Below are 22,183 nucleotides of genomic sequence, written 5' to 3' on the forward strand. Positions count from 1 at the left end.
ACCTCTCCTCCATCTGTTACACTTGCTTACATGAAAAAGCAATGAGAGCAATGATTCTAAATTAATTGTACAGGCATGCCTGCAAATGCATCTCTTTATTGTTTTGTGCTTTTAAAATAATTCCCTTATGCTTTTAGAAGCATATCATCTTCCCTTACTTGCCTGCAGGTTTAGCTGCTTCAGTTTCCTGTTATCTGTCTCTTAACATATGTACTCTCTAAATCTTGATGTGGTGCAAGTTTAATGAACGGTTGAGAGTCACATAAATATTCCTTAGTTCATTGATAGAGAATGTTACTCCTTTACAAGGTCTGCCAGCTGTTTTACCATCTTGAGCAATATGGCTTAACGAACGATAATCCAAGAATAGCTCCTTTAGCTTGCCGTGTTCATTGAGCTTTTCTTGTATGAAGCATTGAGAAAGTAGCATCACTTATTTCACAGATGTGTTTGGTTTCCTTAATTTATTATCTATAAAGTATTGCAGAATTCTGTTCTGAAGTACAAAGAAATCTTAGTACTTAAAAGAAGTAGCAGAACATCCTGATTCTGGCACTTTTAATCACAGAGGGATTAAGTGCTTTCTATTTCATGTGTAGGTATTTATTAGTTTGGCACAGGCTATGCTGTGTTCTTAATTAATACATCACGAGTTTGACAATGGAAATGAGGACTAGTTTCCATTTTAAGGTACAGAGCAGCCGTAAGACCAGTGGGATGACCTGAGCTAAAATAGCACATGCTTAGTTCATTTTCTGAGGTCTGTTTGAATAATTTATTTCTGAAGAGGTATGACTATAGAGAGAGATTAAGGCAGTTTCTTCTGAGAGGGAGAACTATTCCAGTTGGCTCAAAAGGTTAATGTAATGGAAAGCTTTCCTGAAAGGTCATATGATCTTCCTAAATTTGTCTTTACTGTGATACAGGAACAGGAAGTGAAGTTCACAGTTACATTTGCGGTCATGACTAGTTAATGTACCTCTAACTCAAAGGTATTGAGAAAGTTCTTATGTAACTTTTTATTAGTTTAAATGTGCATCTCATCTTCTACAGGTTTTAATCTAGAAATGACCCGTGTAGTAACACACATTCTGTGTATATACATAGTCATTATCAGAATCATTCTGCATTCCATACATACAGAGCCAGACTGGTTTGACAGTGCCTGCAGGGTGAGTTAAACTACTCAAAAGTTTACAGGCATCATTTTTGTACCAGTAAAACTACACTAGCCAGGGTTATATTTTTCTAAAAGTAAGCTGAAGATCTCTGGGGTGGACAGAACTTTCTCATGTTGTACCTTCATAGTGATGCAGTTTGTTCTTACTCATTTAAAGGATGTTAAATCAGAATCAAGGTACTTGATAGTAGGCCAGTTCTACCAACAGTGCAATGTATTAGAAGAGTTGTCACCTTTTATATCAAATGGAGAGTCCAAACATAAAGAAATGTTCTTCCTGCTACTGCTTTTAAAGTCCTATTATACCAGTATACACTGGTAAAATATTTTGAAATACTATTAATAGGAATTCCCTACTAGGACAATTAAGTTGTATAATTTTTGTCCCCAGAGGAGGGTGTGAGTTAAACATTAATGTCTTCTGGGTATAACTGTAGTAGTGGAAAAGTTAGTGCTTCTGATTACCAACCCTCAAATCTGCTGGCTGTTCTCATGGGAATGTTTCCTGACCTATTTCAGTTGAAGTAAGCCAAAAACAGTTTAAAATTAAGTCTTTTCTAAGCTATTTTGACTAAAACATTGGGAAGACTCCAGCACATAAAAATGGAGGGAGGAGTGATTGAATTAGTGCAAGCTAATGAGAGTTTTTCACTGACGCAGTGGCTCATGGAATGCTTATCTAAAGTAGGAATGGAAAACCATTGCAGTGATGCCAGATTCAACACCAACAAATTTGGGCTAAAGCTGTGATGTATTTAAAAATAATTGAGTCCTCCTGCCAAGAAAGATCACTGATTCATTTACTAGGGGCATAAACTAACAAGATGTACATAGGATTCACATAAATGAAATGCAACAGAATCTCATTCTGTGAGTCTGATGATTGAAAAGATATGCAGAAGATGCATTGTAAGTAATACAGAGAAAGTCTAATGCATGCCTTTTGTCAGAATGCGTACTCTGAGATGCTGCTTCGAATAAATCAGGTTGGGGGGGTTGAGGTTTTGAAGAGAGATTGGTATATAGAATTCTGTCTCTCCATGAGTTAGTTTCTTTTTCAAAGGTTATTGAAAGAGCTTAATTTTTAGGTTTTTATTTAATTGTGTGGTAAGTAATACTGTCAAGGACTCAATAAATAACTTCCAAATCAAATTCAGTGTTTCTTCTTGTAAAGCAGGCCTTATCAGTAAAAATACAGATGCTAATATTTATGTTACTCTCTATCTAGAGCAACAGAAGAGAAGCCTTACTGTGTTGGGTATCTTCTAAGAAAATTATTTTTCTCTGGCCCCAGAAATTTACTGCTAATGAGGAGATACACAAGCAGATCATGACAGACTGAGGGAATACAAGGATACAAAAGTAGATTATATTGGACAGTTAGAGAGGCAGTGATCTAGTAATGTTGACAGTCTAAAAGTTGTCAGGTTTGACACTGTTGTCAGCAGCACATCTGTAAGAGGAAGCAAGGTTATGTATTTGTTTTGTAGAGCTTTAGAAAGACTGTCTGCAATCATAATGGCCGATCTGCAAAAAGTTGTAGAAGAGCTTAAGCAGTGAATAGTATCATTAGGTAAATGGTCATGGGACAAAGCATTTCTTATCACTTCGTTTTTCAACACCTTCATGGTAAAAGTAATTACAAGAATCTTAACTCATATATGAAGAAGGGAAACCAGTAGAGCAATTAAGCAATAATTGCTATAAGCAACTCTAGTCTTACTGATTAAAAAAGTGTCTGAAGAAAATAAATTTTGCAAGAGTATTCAAAGTGAGATACAAATGAGATAGAATTTAATAGAGTAATGTTTGCAAACAATTTAGTGCTTGATATATTGGCAGGAGCCTTAGCTCTACTTTCACCTCTTCGAGTAATAATATAACTGTAATATTATTACAGTTCTTTTAATTGTGGGACATTATAAAGATGATCCTAAAAGTACGTGCAGGTTTTTTCTTGTGTTCTCTGGTCTCTTGTACAATTCCAGCTCTTATTCTTTCACTGTTTTAGATAACTTTAGAAAGGAAATGCAAATGTGGTTAGCAGGCTTTAACTAGCATACAGGTAGAGTTTGGTTTATCTTGATTTGTCCCATTCCCTTTGAAAGGAGAAAAAAGTATTCTTAAGGAAGAAACCATCAATTGTTTGACTCAGTCTACTACTTTGCTATACTAATAATAAAAACCATATCTCTTATGTTGCCTCTTATGTGTGCTTTCAAGGTGTGTGGCATGATTTGGGCAAGTGTGAATAAAAAAGAAGCATTTTGGAAATGAGATGAGAACATCTCAAAGATTACTTCTAGTTATTGACGATCAAAACTCAAGACTGTGGTGATAATTTAAATCTTTACTCTGAAATAAAGGTTTGTTCTGAAGTGTTTAAGGAATATTTCCCATTTACAATTTCATGTGAAACAATTCAGCCTTTGAGAATGCTGGCTGAAGTAACTCAGGAAAAGAAGCTTTCTAAAACATGGAACAATGTGCTAAATTTGTAAGTTTACATAATAGAAGAAAAAAACAGCTACAGCATATTTTCCCCCAATTTTTTACAGGGAACTCTGAAGAGCGATTAAGCATATCTGATGCAAAGTCTAACATAGATACCTTAGGTAAGCACAAGGTGAACAACAAAACTTTACATTTCTCTCACAGTGAGCGTAGAGTTAGTTGATAGCCAGTTCTTCTTGATGTGCCCTGACCCACTGCACCCCCCATCTCCAGTGTCAAGATGTACAGCCTAAGAGGCAGATCCTGCTCAAAGAGGCAGCCTTTCTGCTTTGCACAACTGAGAGTGGAGCCTGTCTGACTCCACAGTGAGCCATGTCAGATAGCTGGATGGGCTGAAAACTAAGGATACAGTTTCACTGTGCAGTTGAACTGAATTATCAACTCCCCAACAACAACCATGGAAAGGCAGGTTTGCCTCCTCCTTAATCATCCTTTTCTTTCTCCCTCCCTTGACTTCTAACAGTGTGTTCTCCCTTTTGTCTGCGATGGTATGAAAGTGACTGCAAAGTAAATGAGTTCAGTGTGCTTATCTAGCAGATGTTTGGTGCATTTCTGCTAGGTTAGATTTCTGTCCTTTTAGTGAGTCAAATTGGTGGTCAACACTACCACAGCTTGGTGAGGGTGAGCAGGACCTTCTCCCCAGGATGAGCTTTAATTCTGTTCAGACAGCCTTCAAAACTATGCCCTGACTCTACAAATAAGAAAGGTTTCTGCTGCTTCAGTTTTTGAACTGACTCTTCAGAGCATTGTGTGAATACCAATGCCAGCACAAGAAGAGCTGAAATAACAAAGTAAAAATGGGGAACGGGATAGAAATGCCTGTTTCAGCTAGCCATTACAGCAGTTGAGCTGTGGCATGAAATGCTGCCTAAAGTTTATCATTTAAACATTGAAGGTGGAGGGTTTTTTCACCAGTATACATGCTCTTCAGAGCAAAGTTGTGGTTTAAGATGTTTGAGTACAGAGTGCCATTGTTACAAATACTGGATTTGTCAATAAGTGCCCTGGTGTTTAGAGATCACTGAGTTAAAGCAGCAGCACACAAAAGAACATGCTGAACGTTCATGCAAGTTGAAATTGCAAGTGTTAAAATACAAAGCATCATGTAAATAATCTGTAAATTCTTCTCAATAATACTCTTTAATTTCACACTATAGAAAAGCGATAGGAAGCATAATTGTATTACTTTTTCATTGTAATTAAAAGTCATGCTAGTTGCAAAGGATGTGTTCGTTGTGCAGCCACATGAACCACAGCCTCTAGCCTCACTTAGGACATAGCAGGTAAATGAGAGAGGAACCTGATTTTCATTAGCCTTTATTTTAGGCTGTAATTGAGTATGACATTTGCAAGTGTCAGAGGCACTAATCATTCATGGTTTTGTCTTAAAAGTCCACGGAAATTCCAGCTCCGCTGGCCAAAATTAATATTACATTCTTTTCTTTTAAGAGCTCTGATATGTGATTAAGGACCTCAGCGCAACTCCTGTCAGCACTCTTAGCTGTCAGCCCACCTATAATACAGAGATATCCAAGGTGCTGTAGAACCGGTTGCTGAGCAGTACTCTTTACTGCATGGCGTTCTAACACGTATGGTAAAGACAAACTTCAGAATAATGCACTACTGTGGTGATTCAGCAACCAGTTCAGAACTAGCTCATCCTCATGTACACTTCAAGGAAGACAGTGAGATTCAGTAGGGCATTCCAGGCTATGCTGCCTCTGTTTATAAGCACTGTTAAAAGTCTGACCAGTGTTTCAGAGTGGTCAGCTGCTGAATTTGAATCAGTGCTTTACTCCTTAGGAAAAGCCATGATGGGACTTAAGGAGTATTAATTTGCCCATTGTTCTTTTGCACACAAAGAAGTTTCACCTGCTGAGGTGAAGCCAGGATAAGGTTGTGTCATTATAACTTCACAGATCAGGCCTGATGTACAACAGTCTTAAGAAGTCACTGTGTTAAAAAATAAAATCACCAGAGGAATATATTGGCATTTATCCATTTTAAACGGTCTTAGTTTAATTTTGTTTACAGGTTTGTTTCACTACAGGAGTTTAAAAATGCAGTGTTGCAACAGTGTAAATGCACTAGTACATTTTATGCCTCTAACAGGACTGTTTCTAACTTAACTCTGAGCTTTTAAACATAACAATTTGTGAGTCAGAGCAATTCAAGTTTCACAACTTCTCTGTAAATGGTTTTATCAGTATTTATAACTCAGGAACTTCACAGCTCTGCAGTATATCCTCCAAAGCTTGTAATCACAAGTTCAAAACCTGAATTTGCAGTGAAATAAATCAGTAAAGCTTTACCAGAAGGGTGATGCTTAAAACTGAAAAACTCAACTATTTATTTATATTATTGTTACTGTCTAGTGATGGCTTTGAGGGACAAAACTTCGGCACAGATATGTGAAGAGCTAATACCCCTGCCTTTTGTTCAAGTGATAGGTTTCCTAAAAATAATCCAATAGGATGATTAATGTCACGTCAAAAGGGGCCTTAAATTGCCAAGTTCTACTGCATGCATGAAAATGCAGAAAAACTGAGTATACTGTTGCAATGCATCAATTATTGTTGTAAACACTAATTTAAAAAACTGCTTTCATAGCTCTTTCATAATGTAGCAGTTGTCAGTTGGTACCGATATGAATTATATATAGGAAAGAACCTAGCTAATTTTATTAGTGTAAAGGTATACTAACAAATTCTGTCACTTCAATTATCCTATTTAAGCCCCAGAAATAATTTATATATATATACGTATACACATGCACATACACACTTTATGCTATTACAGTACTTTCATTGTAATATTTTTCTAGGCAATGGATTTCTGCATATAGGTTATAATAACTGCATGTCAGAGGTGGTTTGCTCAATATTTTTATTGATTACCAACATGGTTTTTAAGGGCTAACTTCTAAGTTATCAAGAGCTAGTGTATACTGTATCTCTACTAGCTTCTCTCCAGAAGTTTTCCAATGCTACCAGTAATACAGTTGTAGCAAGAAGAATACTGACGGTATTAATGTTTTTATTTAAATAATAGTCTGAGCTAAAGAAACAACATATTAATAGTCTATGTAAACTATTAAAAATGTTCTTTCAATTTTACATAGCAACTCTTTATTGTGGTATGACCACAGTAGTTGCAGACTCTTATTCAAGTGAGTGTGCTGTATGTGTGCCCATGCTCAGATGATTTGTCTATCTTTGACAGCAAGTTCTGCATCCATGGGCTGAGTTTTTAGGCTTTAAGATTTTAGGCTAACTTGTTTTACTAAAACTTCTTAGCTGTGAAGTCAGTCTCATCTGGTTTAGGAGAGCTAACTAGCAGGTTCAAAGTAATTCCTGGTTACACTTGATGGCAAACCTCTTGATTCTCAGGGCCGATCTTTTCGTTTCCTACCAAGACAACACTGCAGAAGCATGCCTGTGAGCTGTGGGATGATCTAGCTAGCAGTATGAAATGGTTGGATGAGCGATTGAAAAGATTTTGGTTTGAGGTTTCTCTATCTCAACCAGTTTGGGATGTGTAGGATTCATACTTCAGGATCATAGCTGGTGAATTCATGACTGTGATCAAGAATTGATGGAGTTCAAAGATGAGTTTCCCTATTATTTCTTTAAATTTTACTGTTAACTACTTGTAGATAGGAAAAAAAATTATTCTAAGATGCACTCTCAGGTGTACAGGGAAACATTCTTAAAAGCTGTCCTAATGTGGTTTTGACTATGATAGACAGTGTGTCAGTGATGGACACTTAAGTGTTTGTTACTCTTTTCTGGGGGATTTTTTTTTTTTTCCCCTGAGAGCTGTGTCATTTACAAGTCCTTCTCTAAAAGATTATAGTTGTTTAGAAAAACCTCCTTGAAGGTGCTTTGAATGGAGAGATGGCATTCTTCAAGTCCAGAAATAGCTGAGTTTGAAAGTTTTTGTGAATACACATTTCTCTTTCTTGGTTCTGAGAATAAGATTTCAAATAAAAGCTTCTTGACCAGCAAAATTCTTCTGACAGGGGAACGATATGGAGCATTACTGGTTTAGGGAATATTAATCTATCAGGCTTTCAAAGTCCACTTTGAAAAAAACCTAATTTCGTTAGGTTTTTATTTAACAATCATCACCTTCAAAGCAGTTTGATTCTAAACAGCTCATCAGAGCATTTTACCACTGCTCTTTGGGTTTCCTTTGATTTTGCTTATTTTGGGGGAATTTAGACCATATTGCCACAACTTGAGTACATCTTGGAGGTTGTGGTTGAGTAACACTATTCTGTTCCAGATTCATTCCTGCTTTTTTCTCAGCTCAGATTTAGGATTCTTGCGAACATAATACATTCAGACAGGGAATCTCTTTTAGAGACCCTCTTCCACTGCTCTTCAGAGTAAAGCAGAGTATACTTACATAGCTTCTAACAGCAAGAATAAAGGATGCCTGTGGTCAATTCTGGATTTGAGGGAGCTGAGTGTTTTCAATATTTTATTAGCTCTGTATTATAACACTGAATTAATAATCTCCTGAATTAGTAATGGGAAAATACCAGCTCTCTCTTAGCCATTTGTTGCACTCACAGGAGAGAGATCTTGTTACAGATAGTTTTTAGCACCAATACAGAATTCTGCCAGAACCAGTACAAACTTTCCCCATGCTGTTAGTGAGGATTTGGCAGTATGGCAAAGAGTACAGTGTCCAACATCTCAAAGGTGAGACACTGTTTAGTTCTCTGTTGGGACTTGAAAAAGTCAGTATCTGTTAACTGGAGAACTGAAATGTAAGAGGTTGAACTGTCTATGCAGAGAAGTATTTCTGCTAGAGAATACAAGGCTTAGCTATAAATAAGCTCACGTGTATGCAGCTTTTATAACTGCAGTGCTTTCCTTGTGTTGTTTTTAAAAGTAGCCTTCCCTATTAAGGTTATCATAATTAGAAAATAACAACCTTCCTAGAAATAGGGGTGAGACAAGAAAATAGATCCCTGTCATTCTCTTAATTGTACAGCACTTTAGCTTATGGACCAGAAGTCTCTGGTAGGCCACTTCATCATCATGTGTTGCCTGTTTTGTCCTGTGGCTGTATGCTGCCTTTTTCATCCTCTGTTTCTTGTTTCTTCACCAGGTTCATCTGTAAGATCCAAAAATAAATTTGTCTAAGCTCCAAGGCTCATCTCGCAACAATTTACAGAGCTGTGGGAAAGTATGGGAAACTTCAGATGGCTTAAGATTATGTACATTTCTGATGCTGTGGAAAGGTGTAATCTACAGTTCCCCTCCACCTCTGGTACAGCTATAGTGTTTGCATGGTAATACAGCAAGTGAAAGTGATTCCCTAGGCTGAGAACTAACATGGACAAAATTTGCTGGCTAATGCACCAGTGCTGGCACCGGGGAGAGAGACTGGAAACAGGCCAAGAGACAGGTTAGGGTTAGCCCTTTTGGTGACAGAATGGTTTTGAATAAGATAATAATGAGTCTGCAGCATTAAAAAGGAAATACCTTCTTCCTTGTTGAGATAGTAGACAAAATACTCATGGAGGCGTGGAGAAATCAGATGTCTCCATCTTTCATTTACCAAGTTTGTGGCAAAAATATTCATGTGTTGACACGTTAATTTAAAGTAATTGTATGACAGAGAACATTAAAGAGAATCTTTAATTATTATTTTGCAGTGCCATAGATGGGATAAAAAATAATTTTTTTAATTCTTCATGTCTGTGTCAAATTTCTGTAAAAGTTATTTTCCAGATTTTTCCTCCTGTGCCAGTTCAGTATTTTATTGCAAGCTTTTACTAGATGAACAGTAATTAAGGTTTTCTTTTCTCTGTACTGTATTGTTCATTTCCACGTGCTGCTGAGTTGGTGTGACACAGCTATAGCATTAAGAATAAGTATTCACTATTTTTGTTGGATCATGCTAATTCTGCAGGCTGAAACACTAGAAGTTTTAGAAAAGCATAAAATGAAGTTAAAGTAGCAGTAAGGTCTCTTGGTAAATATGATTAAAATTGAGAAGGTCATAATCATACTTTGTTATGGGGGATATTATAGACCTGGCGTTACTGATGGGAAAGTGATATTGATGTAGTCTTGTTTGATTTGGGAAAATGATATAGAAAATGCTAGAGACAGTGACTGCAGAATAAATGATATTGTTGTCTCAAAACGTTGACATAAGGAAACATGTATTTTCCATAAAATTGTTTTAAACTGCCCGAAATAAGCTTTCTTTTACATAGCTCTTTAGCGAAGTAGAACTTTAGTTGTTTGCTGCGTGCTTAAAAATACCTGCACAGTAGACCAATATGAAGGCAGTCAAACTGCTCTCAGAGTATTGGGGATTTTTTGTAATTGTCAACAACTCTTGTTGTTATAGTAGCAAAGAAAATAGTGCATTTTTGAGTTGTAGAACATTCCTTCTAGGTGGGAAGGGACATCAGGAGGGCTGTAGTTCAGAACACCATTCAAAGCAGGATCAGCTCTGAGACCAGACTGAAATTTCAGCATTTTACTGAGTTTACTCTTAATTTTTTGCAAAATATTATCATATACATCATATTTCTGGTATGTCAGATTGTCACCAAGCAGTAAGGTCTTCTTCTGAAATACTTCTTTCCAAAAAGTCTTACCCAAAAGTCTGTCTGCCTTACTGTATAGTTCTCTAATTTGCTCTTAAGATGTTAAGCTTTTCTTTTTAGACTTTCTTTTTTGAAGTAGTACTAATTTTGGGCATTGCATGTGTAAAGAATGCAATATTCTGTTGCTAGTAAGTATTTTATTTAAAAGAAGAAAACAACTGGTAGAATACAGTGGCTGACTTCAGAGTGCTTTTTGAATAGTGATTGTGCTGCCGCTCACTGCCTGCGCTGGTGGGTTAACAGAGTGCTTCTGCAGGGCTCCTGCCATTTTTAAGATCGTCCCAGGAGACAATGCTTTTCAACCTAATCTTCACTTTCAGATGCTTTATGCCTGTCATCTTTTGTCTTAATTTAACTAACGATGCAGTGTGCTGGTGGGTGATTAAGAATGGTCTACAGTGCCCAAGTATTTCTACAGCCTTCCCTTCCACACATCATCTGAGTTTCGTATACCTCTGTGCACACTTCCAAGGCCTGCAGTTCTTGCCCTAATCAAAAAAGATCTTTTTCCAATGATAAGAGCATAAGGAGCTTGAAAATGAGTTGATGTTTTTCTTTGCATAGTTGATTGGGAATGTTTAGAGACCAGTGGGGTAGGAGATAGTTCCTAGCAGTTCTAGCAAAGTTAGAGTGAAAACTAATTAGCTATATATACGTTTTTTCTACATATGTAACTACTTCCATTAGCGTTCTAACTTTTTGTATGCTTACGCAGCACTATTCCTGCTTATTAAATCAGTCAGTCCATCTTTTATACCGTGTATACTGACACCATTTATTCTTACATTAATACAGGAATACGTGTGTTGATATTAAACATCTTTATAACTGTGTACGCAGTGCAGTGAGGAGGCTGTATAACTTGAGTACGTTGTATATTTGAAACAAAGCTAATTTAGTACATAGGCAAATTCTTTAGTGTACGAGTGCTGTCTTTGTTCATATAAGACATTTATTACAGTGTTTTTAATACAGCTTTTGTCAGGAAAATTGTTTATGATGCTTCATAATTTGTATATGTTCTTTTTAAGTACTGCCCAGTGACTGATACCCAAAGAAACAAGACATATATCTGAATACTTTATACTGTGTTACTGTAGTAGTGTCAAATCCTACAAAATTTTTCTTAGGAAGATTTGGATTTCTTATGCTGCAACTGAAGTATTGATAACAAAACAGCATCTTTTTTTTAAATACAAAATTGACCTTCAAGCCATCCTGATAATACTAAACAAAACCAGTTTGAGGTCTGAAGAAGTTAGATTTCCTCCCTTGATTTGCATCAGCAAAACTGGCAATGTTAATTATGTCCCTGCTGATGTTGTGGTCAATAACACACTTCTATTCTCACAGAGATTTTATTACATTGTTTGGGAAACAATATAATATACTATTATACTGTTTGAGAAAACAGAGGAGGAAAACCAGCAAGTTTCTATGTGAGTTATTTGAGTAAAAAGATACAGAAGTTTACAAACATAAAATGAATTGTTACTTCTATAGTGCAATCAAATTTAAAGTTCTGCAGAGATGTCACCTTCAGACAACTATGAACGTACTTTACTTACCTGAATTATATTTTCCCCAACATATTTTTACTTTTGAAGCTATAGATGTTAAGCATCTTCTTTCCTTTCTTTGACAGGAAATTCTGGTGATTAAAGATCATGGCAACCATAGAGGAACTGGCCCATCAAATTATTGAACAGCAAATGGGAGAGGTACATAAATTTTGAGTCCTTTTTAAGAGACATTGAACAGTAAAAAGTACAGACTGATATGTAAACACCAAAATCAGAAGAGAAAATAATTTTCAGTACACCCAAAGCTTCTGGAGACTCTCCCATGGAAGTCTAGAAGAACTTACTATGTCTGTTTTAAAGTTATGCTGCAAAGTCGGCTTTGCCAAAGTTTGCCCCACAGAAATGAAGCTAAGGAAAATCTAGCAGTGTTTCCAGTAAGTGACTAGCTGTTCAGCTGTGCTTTTTGGGTCTGTAGTTTTCTTCAGAGAGCCATCTGGTTGTATAATTACTTTGTTCACTTTCAGTTACAAAATTTACAGTCAAGAGAGTTGCCGGTACATAGCTTTTACTTTACAATTAATCAATTGCTTCAGTTGTCATTTTTGGGTTTGCTAGTAAAGGTTTGCCATGCTCTTCGCTATAAAATATTTGTTGGTGTTTGGTGTAAGTCAAAAGGAAGATTTCATTTTTTCATTTTCTGTAACGTGCAGAATCTGTATGCTGCAGCCAGAGGACTTTCAGAAATGCACAGATAGTTTGGGAGTGTGGATAGGACTACACATACTTACCTAGAAAGTTTCATCGTGGCATAGTCTATTTGAAATTAGCATAACTTTAAATTAGATAGAAGCAGGAACTTATTTATTTTAAATAAATGGTATTTTTTAGCTTGAAATATGCACACTTGCTTTCTTGTCTAGGCATAGACTTTTTACGTCATTTTAGATCCTCTCATTCTTCATTTCAAATGGAAAGCTTGAAGGGAGTGTGGGATGGTTAACTATAAATTCTGACAGCTTTTATTGTAGCATCTAAGTGTTGCTAAGGCTATCTCAAAGGACATAACTGATCTATGTGATGTGTGGTGTTTTCTTTCACTTATCTCTAGAGATGGGAATGGTGTGTCTAGTGTATTTGTTTTGGTAATGTAATTCCTTGTGGAGGTCTAAATAGGGCTGTGTTTCCTGGGCTGTTTTTATTTATTTGTTTGTTTGTTTTCTTTTGAAAATGGAGGCTAGTCAAAGCTAACTGAAGTTCATGTTCCACTCAGAAGAGAGGATGGTGTGATGATGGTGTTTAGTCTCTCTAAGGGTTGTTTCTCAATTTCATAATGCAATTCCATAAGACACTGAGCTGACCTAGTATCTCAGTGCCATGGGAGAGGGAAGTTCCTTTTTCTGTTTCTTACCTTATTTAATTTCAACACCAACAGCAGGATAATCCATCCAAAAAAAGTGGCAGGTTTTCTGCTGGATTAATGAACTGAGTGGGGTCTGAGAAAGCTCTGATGAGTATCAGGGGCTTAGAGTATCTCAGTGTAAAGGAGATGGCTGGTAGTCAAAGGAAGGCAGAGGAGAAGATGGAGGGAGTGGAGGTGTGACACTGCAGAGAGCTGTTGGCTCTTCCTGTCAGTGGTGAAACTGCAGCCTTACAGTTTTCATGGATATTATTCTGTCAGCGGTGTAGATTTGGATTTGTCCTTCAGCAAGGTTTTACCGAGCCTGAGACCATCACATTTTATTTGGCAACAGTGCGGCTTAAGCATTCCCCAATCCTCACTTATTCTCACGCTATGCTAGTCCTGCTTATGTAAGCTCTCTGTGTTACTGTGGGGTGGACAAAACTGGAAAAAAAATTACAGGATAGTGGAGGAAGGTATTCTTTCTTGCAGCTGGGGTCAGTCCCCTTACCCTGGTACAAGGTGCAGCCCAACCTGGTCTTTGGTTAGAAGGACTGAAAAGCATCACTTAGGGCAATGCAAGGTGGGACACCCTATGCCAAAATTTACTGTCAAAGGTGCGTGCCATGCATGAGGGCACTGCCTGAAGGGTGGAGTCAGTGAGTAAAGTGGTTTTACAGGGGCTTTTATATAATGTGTTGCATTCCTACCTAGCTGTGACCTACCAGCTGTAATTGCTTGGTGGTGTTCCTATTCAGTGTAAGCATTGAAAACCATAGTATAAGGTCTAGGAAACTTCAGCAGTATTTTTGTTAGCATTTGTAATTGTCCTGAAGGTTAAAATAGTTTCAATTGAATTTACAAGAAAAATTTACATGATTAGAACACAGAAAGACAGGTGTTTTTATTCTGAGTAGAATGGAAAGTGCTCCTCTGTTTCATTGAAATAACGGTCAGAAGTGTTCTGTGACATAGTTTTTTAATTTGTTTATCATACAAATTCTTGTTCATGAAGCATTTTAAAACACAAAATTATCACAAGTGATTTTATGATGATGTTCACAAACATGGGTTTGTTAGTTCAGGGCTTTTTTGCATGAAAGCAAATTGTATTTAAAAAAAAAAATGTATAGCCTTGCCTGTATGGAGCATTGCACAATGGTTTTTTTTTTTCTCGAATTCTGCGAACTGCTAATCTTCTTTTGCTGAGTGTTGGATAATTCATATTTCTACATCAAGATCACACTGATTCATGTAGGGAAGTTGTCTGTCACGAGTCCACAGCAGTCTTCTTTCTTTAGCCTGTGGCTGCGTACACTTTAGTATAGGGTGGGATTTTTTCTCACAGTCCTGCCAGGTACTCCTTGGATAACTGTGGTAATTCTAGAGCTAATACATGCTGACGAGCGCCGACCTCCGGGGACGCGTGCATTTATCAGACCAGTGGAAAGCTATGTATTTGTTGAAACACAGTCCATCATATGCATACACACTATAATGTTAACAAATATTGTGGTTATTCTTAACAGAATTTTTTAATGGCAATTAAGAAAACTTGTATTCTGTACAGATGTAAAACTGTCAAGGTGACATTTTGTAGGGTTGAAGAGCAGTTTTATCTTACACAACATGAAGACTGTGACATTTTTAAGGGAGCAATCGTAAAACAGTCCTGGAATACGTAGCTTGTTTTGTGAAGCAGAGATAAATTCACATAACACTGCAAGTACCTGTAAACCATCATGTATGCATATCATTTGAAAGATTGATGCAGAATTCTAGTGCTGGAAAGTATCTCTTACAAACTCTAAATGTTGCTGTATAATGAATTCTTCTTTGTCCTTTACCTTAAGCAAAGAAGTGGATGAACTGTTTAAATATGGAAAGTATTCACAGTCATGAAAAATCTAGTATTTTTAGAAAGCAGTGTTTGAAAATGGCTTGAGCAGTAGTTTGACAAGCATTTCTTTTGATGCTGCTGGCAGTTTAAGCAATCCCCTGAGAAGCTTAATCCCACTCTCTGATGCCATGTGCTGCTGAGCATTGTAGAAATCTGGATTGAAGGTTTGGTCTATGCTAAGAATAGCTTTTGTCTGTTTGCTGGGCTCCTTTTTAACCTGCGTCTGTGTCCTGTTACAGATCACTGAATGACTAACCAACTAGTTTTACCTACCAAGCTGGAGGGATAGGAACAAGTAGATTATAAGAACTGAGTCTGATACCAAAAATAATGCCTTTTCAGGTAAAATTTCAAAATCAGTTTAGGCTTATGGGAACTTGCATTTCTGCTATAAGGGGAAGTCTTACCCACCACTCCTTCCCCTTCTCATGCTCACCACTAGCTTCATGTTCTTGCATTGTTCTGGCGTTTACTTGGTGCTGGGTTGCAAATTCACGAAGCTGATCCAGGAGGAACAAAAAAGCTTCAACCTGTTATGAAACAGTACCTTTACTGTTATATAGATATATATTCTCTACATTAATTCTTGAGTAGTGGAGGTGGATACAGATGACAGTTGATGAGGAACATGTTTATAATGGTGTAAATAGTGAGAATTATTATTAATACAGAATTGCAGGATGTTCCGGAGTTTTTTGAACTGCAGAAATTTCCAGGAATTATGCAGGAATTTAAGACAAAAATTTTAGTTTGAAAGAATTTGTAAACTCTGTGAAGACAAACTTCCTTTATACTACAAGAAGTCCGGCCTTTCTGATGAAGCCTCTGTAAATAGCAGCTGTACTTAACTTTTATGCCAGGTAATGTAATGAATAATGCCTTCCCCTGTATACCTTTGGCTATAGCATATGAAGAATTTTTGAAGGAATAATCATTAAAGCATTTGCACAAATTGTGTCTGAGAGCATTCACAAGAGAGATTTAAATTGTTTTAAGATACACTGCTTGCCAATTTCCTGCATTTCATTAATTCTATCTTAACTTTCTTGATAGTTCTCCACTGTAGCAGTCTGTTGTTCTGGTTTTGCCGCTTTAACAGAAAAACAGATCAGAAAAGGTCAGTTGCTGCGTTTCCAGGCCAGGAATTCTTTTGTCACTTTAAGCCATTAAGGTAAAAATACTTCAGTGTAAATGTAGCACAGCTATAGTGAAAGGTTGTGTGTCTCATGAACATCAACAGTAATAAATATTCAGTCTGGTTAACTTTGGTGGACTTGTCATCAATTAATTGTTTTAATTAATGTGTTTCAAAGTTTCGGATTGGAATGTATTTCAAAATGGAAACACAGTATTTTCTAACAAAAAAAATGAGATTACAAGCATTTGCATTCCTTATACAATGAGAGTGTCAGACTTTCTGGAGCCTTGTGCAGAGAAATTACACATTGGTGAAACATTTGTTCCTTCTTTATAGGTTACCCATTCCCAGGAAGCTGTTACACAAACACTAATGGATGGGACAGCACAACGAATACAGATTGTCCCTGCAGATTCAGGCCTGTCTTTACCACAACGTATACAGGTATGTTTCATCTGATATATTTTAAAAGCAGAGACAAACTATTTATTTCTGCCAGTTTTCACATATGGTTCTTTTTTATTTGCATCATATTATTTGCTTGAATGTAAATATTCAGCCCTGGGTGGCAGAAACCATTTCTATATAAACAGGAATAAAACACCATTCCAATACATCACCTCTTTAATCTTTTTTTCTTCTAAGAATTTTTAAATTTACAAAAAATTGTAACCACTGAACAGAAGAAGACTTTTCCCAGTAATGGCATTGCTCTTTAAAAGCTGAATAATTTTTAGATTTGGTGATTGTTGGAACATTTCTGCATTTTGGAGCAGTGAGGGAGGGAAATACTACACTGTACCATTGATACAAGTCATGAAAAATGCAAGGTAACCTAACGTCTGAGAATGATACTGGCTTTTTGTTGTCCCAGCCAATATTACATGTCCTGGTATGCTACTTTATTGCCTACTCAGGAATAATCTCCAGTTCAAGGGAGGGTGTGAAGTTCTTAGCAATGTGGGTAGTTAAATCAACAACATAGATGTGTATGTATGGAGATTAGGAGGATTTGGGGAATAAAATTTTCTATTTTATCCCTTAAAAGTCAGTGCGAGTCCTTGCAAATGTTTTGTTTTAAAATTTCATCCTAGAGAAAAATACCAACTGCAGAATAAATTTTTAAAAATATTCTCAGATATATGTTGTTGCATACAAAACCACTCTCATTTAAGCGAGCCAGCTGCTAGTATAATCTTCTTGCTTTATATTTTACTGGGTTCACTCTTCAATATTTGCCACTCTTTTTTCCTGTTCTGGTGCATTGCATTCAAGCTTTGTTCTACTTTCTAAGCCTCTTCACAACCAGGCCTATAAATGATCTTTTGTTTTGTTTTATCACCCCCTACCTGTGCTCTAGTCATGGTACCAGTCTTATCTATCAGGCAGATATGTATTCTTGCAGCTACCTCCACTCCTTCTCTATGCTTTACGTAGAGTTGTACCTTTTATTAACTAATTCACGTTAATCAGTTAACCACTATGTCTTTATCCTCTGTTTTTGTTATCAATACCTGTATGCTATAATGTCACTGTAGTGTGTAGCCATTTAATGTAATTTCAGCATCAGGATCTGAATTTGGGACAATGACATATAAACCCATGAGCCTTTATTTTTGAAGAGCAGGACAGTTCAAAGTCAGTGGCAGACTTCTAACACTTCTGTGTCAGCGTTTTTGTGAGGGGAGAACTACCTCTGGTTAGGCACTGTAGTTACTGCAAATACTATGAACGTAGAAGAATTGCATTTCTAGGGACAGGGACCTTTCTATAGTTTTTCATTGTCTCATGTAGCTGGAAGATCACTTGCTTCTAACCCAGCTGTGTTGTCCCTTCTCTTTTTTTTCTTGATTCTTGCTTCAAAATGGATGTTAGGTGCTTTTCAGTGGTGGTTGTTTCTGGATGTGCGTGAAACAACACTCAGTCGATCATTCTTCCTGCAACAGGCATATACAAACGTGATCAATATCAATAATAATAAATTTGATATGAGATAGAAATTAGTAATGAAACTTTCGTCAAAGCGGAATTCATGTGAAAGTAAAGTAGTTTGTAGGAACAAAGACATCTCAGTGCAATGTTGAAAATAAATCTTAAATTGGTTCATTTTGAGTTTACATTTTCAATCCTTTCAATATTTTTTCCTGTACTTTATTGTTATTAAATGCACATAACAATTATCTGAAATCTTGAACTACAAAATCCTCCTTCTTTAAAGTATGTTTCATTAGTACATCATTTTAGGGAATGCTGACATTTCTCTAGGATAAAAGTGAAATGTCATAGACATTTCTGATTGAAACTGGCTCTGTTTATGAACAGGGGGATTAGCCCTCTGTGTTTAGATACTTTTTTTTTTTCTAAAATAGGAACACAGAATTATTGAGGTATTTAATTTATTGAAATGATGTTCGAATGCAAGTCAAAACTTGTGAGCGGACAAGGCTTAAAAACAATAAAGGAAAATACTATCCTCCATTATCATCAGGGTGCTTAAATGAAGGTGTATGAGGGGGAAGCATATTCTTTTTAGGTAGACAATCCTGAATTAATACATTCCTGTTTTATAACATTATCCCTTCAGCAATATTAAGTTTCAGATTATTAAGAAACATAATGGGTTGTCACTGGTGGATTTCCTTGACATGATAAGTGGTTTTCTTTTTCCTACTGATTATTTGTTTCTCTTATCTCAACATTTAGGTACTGCAGGTTGTTATAATTAGGTGAACTGCTCCACTTTTCAGAGTCCCATTGCAATTTAGGTGGAGTTTTTGCAGGTATATGGTCATAAGAAGTCAGCTGCAGACAGACTGTTTAAACCTCTTTCTCTTATGCCTGTCAGTTGTCAAATGCTTGACCGCTGCAGAAGCCATTTGTGCAGATTAAATAGCTTTGTATGGATATTAATGTAACATGCCTGCTATATCAGGTAGGGAAAACTACATTGGCATCGGCCTAGAATTTGAAGAATTGAGACACTATTTGTTAAATAGGAGGTCAAGTGAATTGTGTAAAGTAGCAATGGTTCTTCTGCCTACTGTCCTGCCATATTTATCTACAAATATATACTTTTTTAAATTAGGGAGCTAGACTGAATATGAAAAATACAGGAAAAAAGGGTAATTTAGCATATATATCCAAAAAATAATTTAAACTTCTGTTAAAATTTGTATCTTCACTGTTTCGGACATGCTGCGTTTTTTAGTTTTACACTGTACTTTTTATAAACATAACTAGATCAAATTATGCCTTTTTTCATGTACACAAAGTTGCACTTTTAAGTTTGGATAGGGAAATGGATTTTAGATAAAATCTAAAGAGCAGGTCTGGAGATTGAAGAAACAGCACAATATTCTGTGTTTGGTTTTATGTATGTATGCACCCTGATGAGGATAACATGCACTAGTTTTCTCTTAATCCCAGTAAAGGAGATGTGTTTGGAGAGAAGCAGAAGGGTACATTGGCTACTTTAAAAATAGCCAGAAATTACTCTGGAGAAATGAAAGTTCCAAATGAAAAACAACTGAGTAGAAGGAGAAAGTTAAGCAAAGAAGGGAATTAAAAGAGCAAGGAGGTTTTCTTTCTAAAGAATACAGATCCAACATAAAGGCATTGAAAGGAGAAATAAGGGACTGCTGTAGTTATTTGTGGTCCTGGACATGTGGATATCTGAGAAAACTGAATGGAAAACCCTGTTTAATCATGTTGATAACTATGGCAGGAGTTTTGCTTAATCTTCCCACCCTACACCCCAAATCTCATGATAATTTACATTCTTATATCTTCAGTGAATGGAATTTTATCATCTTATGTGGACTCTTAAATAAGCTTGCAGTTGAATTTTGCAGAGAAAAAAATTTAAATTTGATCCATTAAAATGTTAATATCAAAAGGCCACTTGAAAGAAACACGTTCATTTTGTTTATTTCGAAACTCATAATTTCTGAGTATTTGAAAGTGACAATATTGATTTATAACTGCTGAAATTAGATACTCAGTTTATATCTCTTGCTGCTTATCTTTTTAAAACATGAGCTATACACAGGAGAAGCACTTTTAAGTATATTAAACATTTAGAGAATGTAATAAGCTAGTTGTGAAGATGCAGTAGCAAAGTTGATAAAGACTCGTGTGAAATTATGCCCCATTCAGTTACTGTGTGCCCTTGTTCTCCACCTAGAAAATATAATTAATACTGTTGCCTTAATTACATTAAATTAGTTAGGATAAATCTTAGACCAAACAAAGCATTTAGGACCATGAAATAATTAATTTCATCAGTAATAAAGACCATATAAATGTTAGGGCATATATAAATGTTTGGTGAGAAATGTTTGGTTATAGGTTAAAAAAAAATTAATAGGAGCTATTTTGTTGATCTGTATTTCAAAAATAATTTGCAGGAAACAGTCGTCGTCGGATGATCCTTCTTAGTCTCCAGAATAAACCAGGCAGTTTTCCATACAGGTATTTTGTTGGAGAAAGGCAGGAAGTTAGTAAAAGTGAGATTTATAATAGAAGATACATGGAATCTTGATTATTTTATCTGAGGATTATAATTTTCTGACAAAGTTGGTGAAAAATGGAGTTTAGTGGAGGATTTTTTAATAAAGTTCTGCTAAAATTCCCTTGAAAATAGGGATAAAATGAAAAAAAAAAAATCTGTGGGTCTGTTCTTGATTTCTAAATGAAACATGAAAACGAGCTTTTCCTTTAAAAAGAAGAAGAAAATGGCAGGGAGAGATTCTGTTTCGTTTCATTTATTTAGGAATATATAAGTAAAAAAAAAAGCCCTCCCCCCCCCCAGTGAAGCCTAAAATACATGTACAGGTGCAACAAGATTAGTGCTTTTCTTGCTGTTTGATGTTTACTTTTTTCACTTGGAACTGTGTTTTTAAAAGTTTTTTGTTAAGCAGCCAAGTCTGGGAGGTGTTAAGCACTTCGGGTGGTATGCAGTGAATTCAAGAGCTGAGATTCACATAACCTGACAAGTCCTAGGGCTGAGCTATGGACATACCTTGAATTCTGGATGGTGGAATTGTCAAGGGTTTCAGCAGCGTTGTAAAAGCATGGGCCAATTGTAAAACCTGAGTATGAAACTCAGGTCTTGACTTGAAACACCCTTGATTGAAATATGCTTCAAATACGGTGAAAATCCAAGGTTTTGCCTGAGTTTACTTCACTCTCGTGTGACAGAGGAGAAAACGTCCTTCTTCACAAATGTCAAAGGCAAAATTCCCGTTTTCTTTAAGAGCCCAGATTGGGCTGGAAAGGTGAACTGAAATTACCGTAACAATTTGAGATAAATGTATTATTAGATTGTCACAGATCAGCAGACGGGCCAGAAGATTCAGATTGTTACAGCACTTGATCAGAGCTCAGCAGGCAAGCAGTTCATCTTAACAAATCATGATGGCTCTACCCCAAGCAAGGTGATCCTTGCCAGACAAGATTCTACTCCAGGAAAAGTTATCCTAGCAACTCCAGATGCTGCAGGTGTCAACCAACTGTTTTTTGCATCCCCTGATATATCTGCACAACACATCCAGGTAGATAATCCACTTTACTTCATAATTTTGGTTCAAATGGGATAAGAAGAGATGTTTTATTTCCAATTATGTCTTTCCGGGTTCTCCTTTTTTGAGGGTTTTTTAAATGGTATGGTTTTCCTTACACTGGGACTCTGCATGGATACTTAGAAATTACGAATAAATTCATTCTTTTCTTTTTTTTAATAAATTTATTGCTTTTATAATTTATGCCCTGGATCATGACATTAGAAAGAATATTATCATTTCCAGCTCTTGCCATACCGACAGTCCTCCTTTATTTCTGCTTCATTCACTCTCCATCTGTTTTCATGTATTGTTGAGGAACATAATCTTTTCT

The 22,183-nt window shown here is 36.3% G+C and overlaps 1 protein-coding gene across 3 annotated transcripts in view; it reads left to right on the plus strand.

Annotated features, from left to right (window-relative positions):
- The first annotated feature begins 8,809 nt into the window (after positions 1 to 8,809).
- Positions 8,810 to 22,183, plus strand: part of NR2C1 (nuclear receptor subfamily 2, group C, member 1) — a 36,504-nt gene continuing 23,130 nt past the window's right edge. Inside the window, exons 1-4 of one of the 3 annotated variants that reach the window (XM_010143989.1) lie at positions 8,812 to 8,999; positions 11,977 to 12,052; positions 16,628 to 16,735; positions 21,613 to 21,843. In XM_010143989.1, the coding sequence (XP_010142291.1) occupies positions 11,999 to 12,052; positions 16,628 to 16,735; positions 21,613 to 21,843 (393 nt within the window). In that variant the 5' untranslated portion in view covers positions 8,812 to 8,999; positions 11,977 to 11,998. Of the gene's footprint in view, positions 9,000 to 11,976; positions 12,053 to 16,627; positions 16,736 to 21,612; positions 21,844 to 22,183 lie in introns of those variants that run through there. The other 2 variants (XM_010143991.1, XM_010143990.1) reach the window with 2 other exon arrangements.

The sequence above is a fragment of the Buceros rhinoceros genome, unplaced genomic scaffold (assembly GCF_000710305.1).
Source record: "Buceros rhinoceros silvestris isolate BGI_N320 unplaced genomic scaffold, ASM71030v1 scaffold3189, whole genome shotgun sequence".
NCBI lineage: Eukaryota > Metazoa > Chordata > Aves > Bucerotiformes > Bucerotidae > Buceros > Buceros rhinoceros.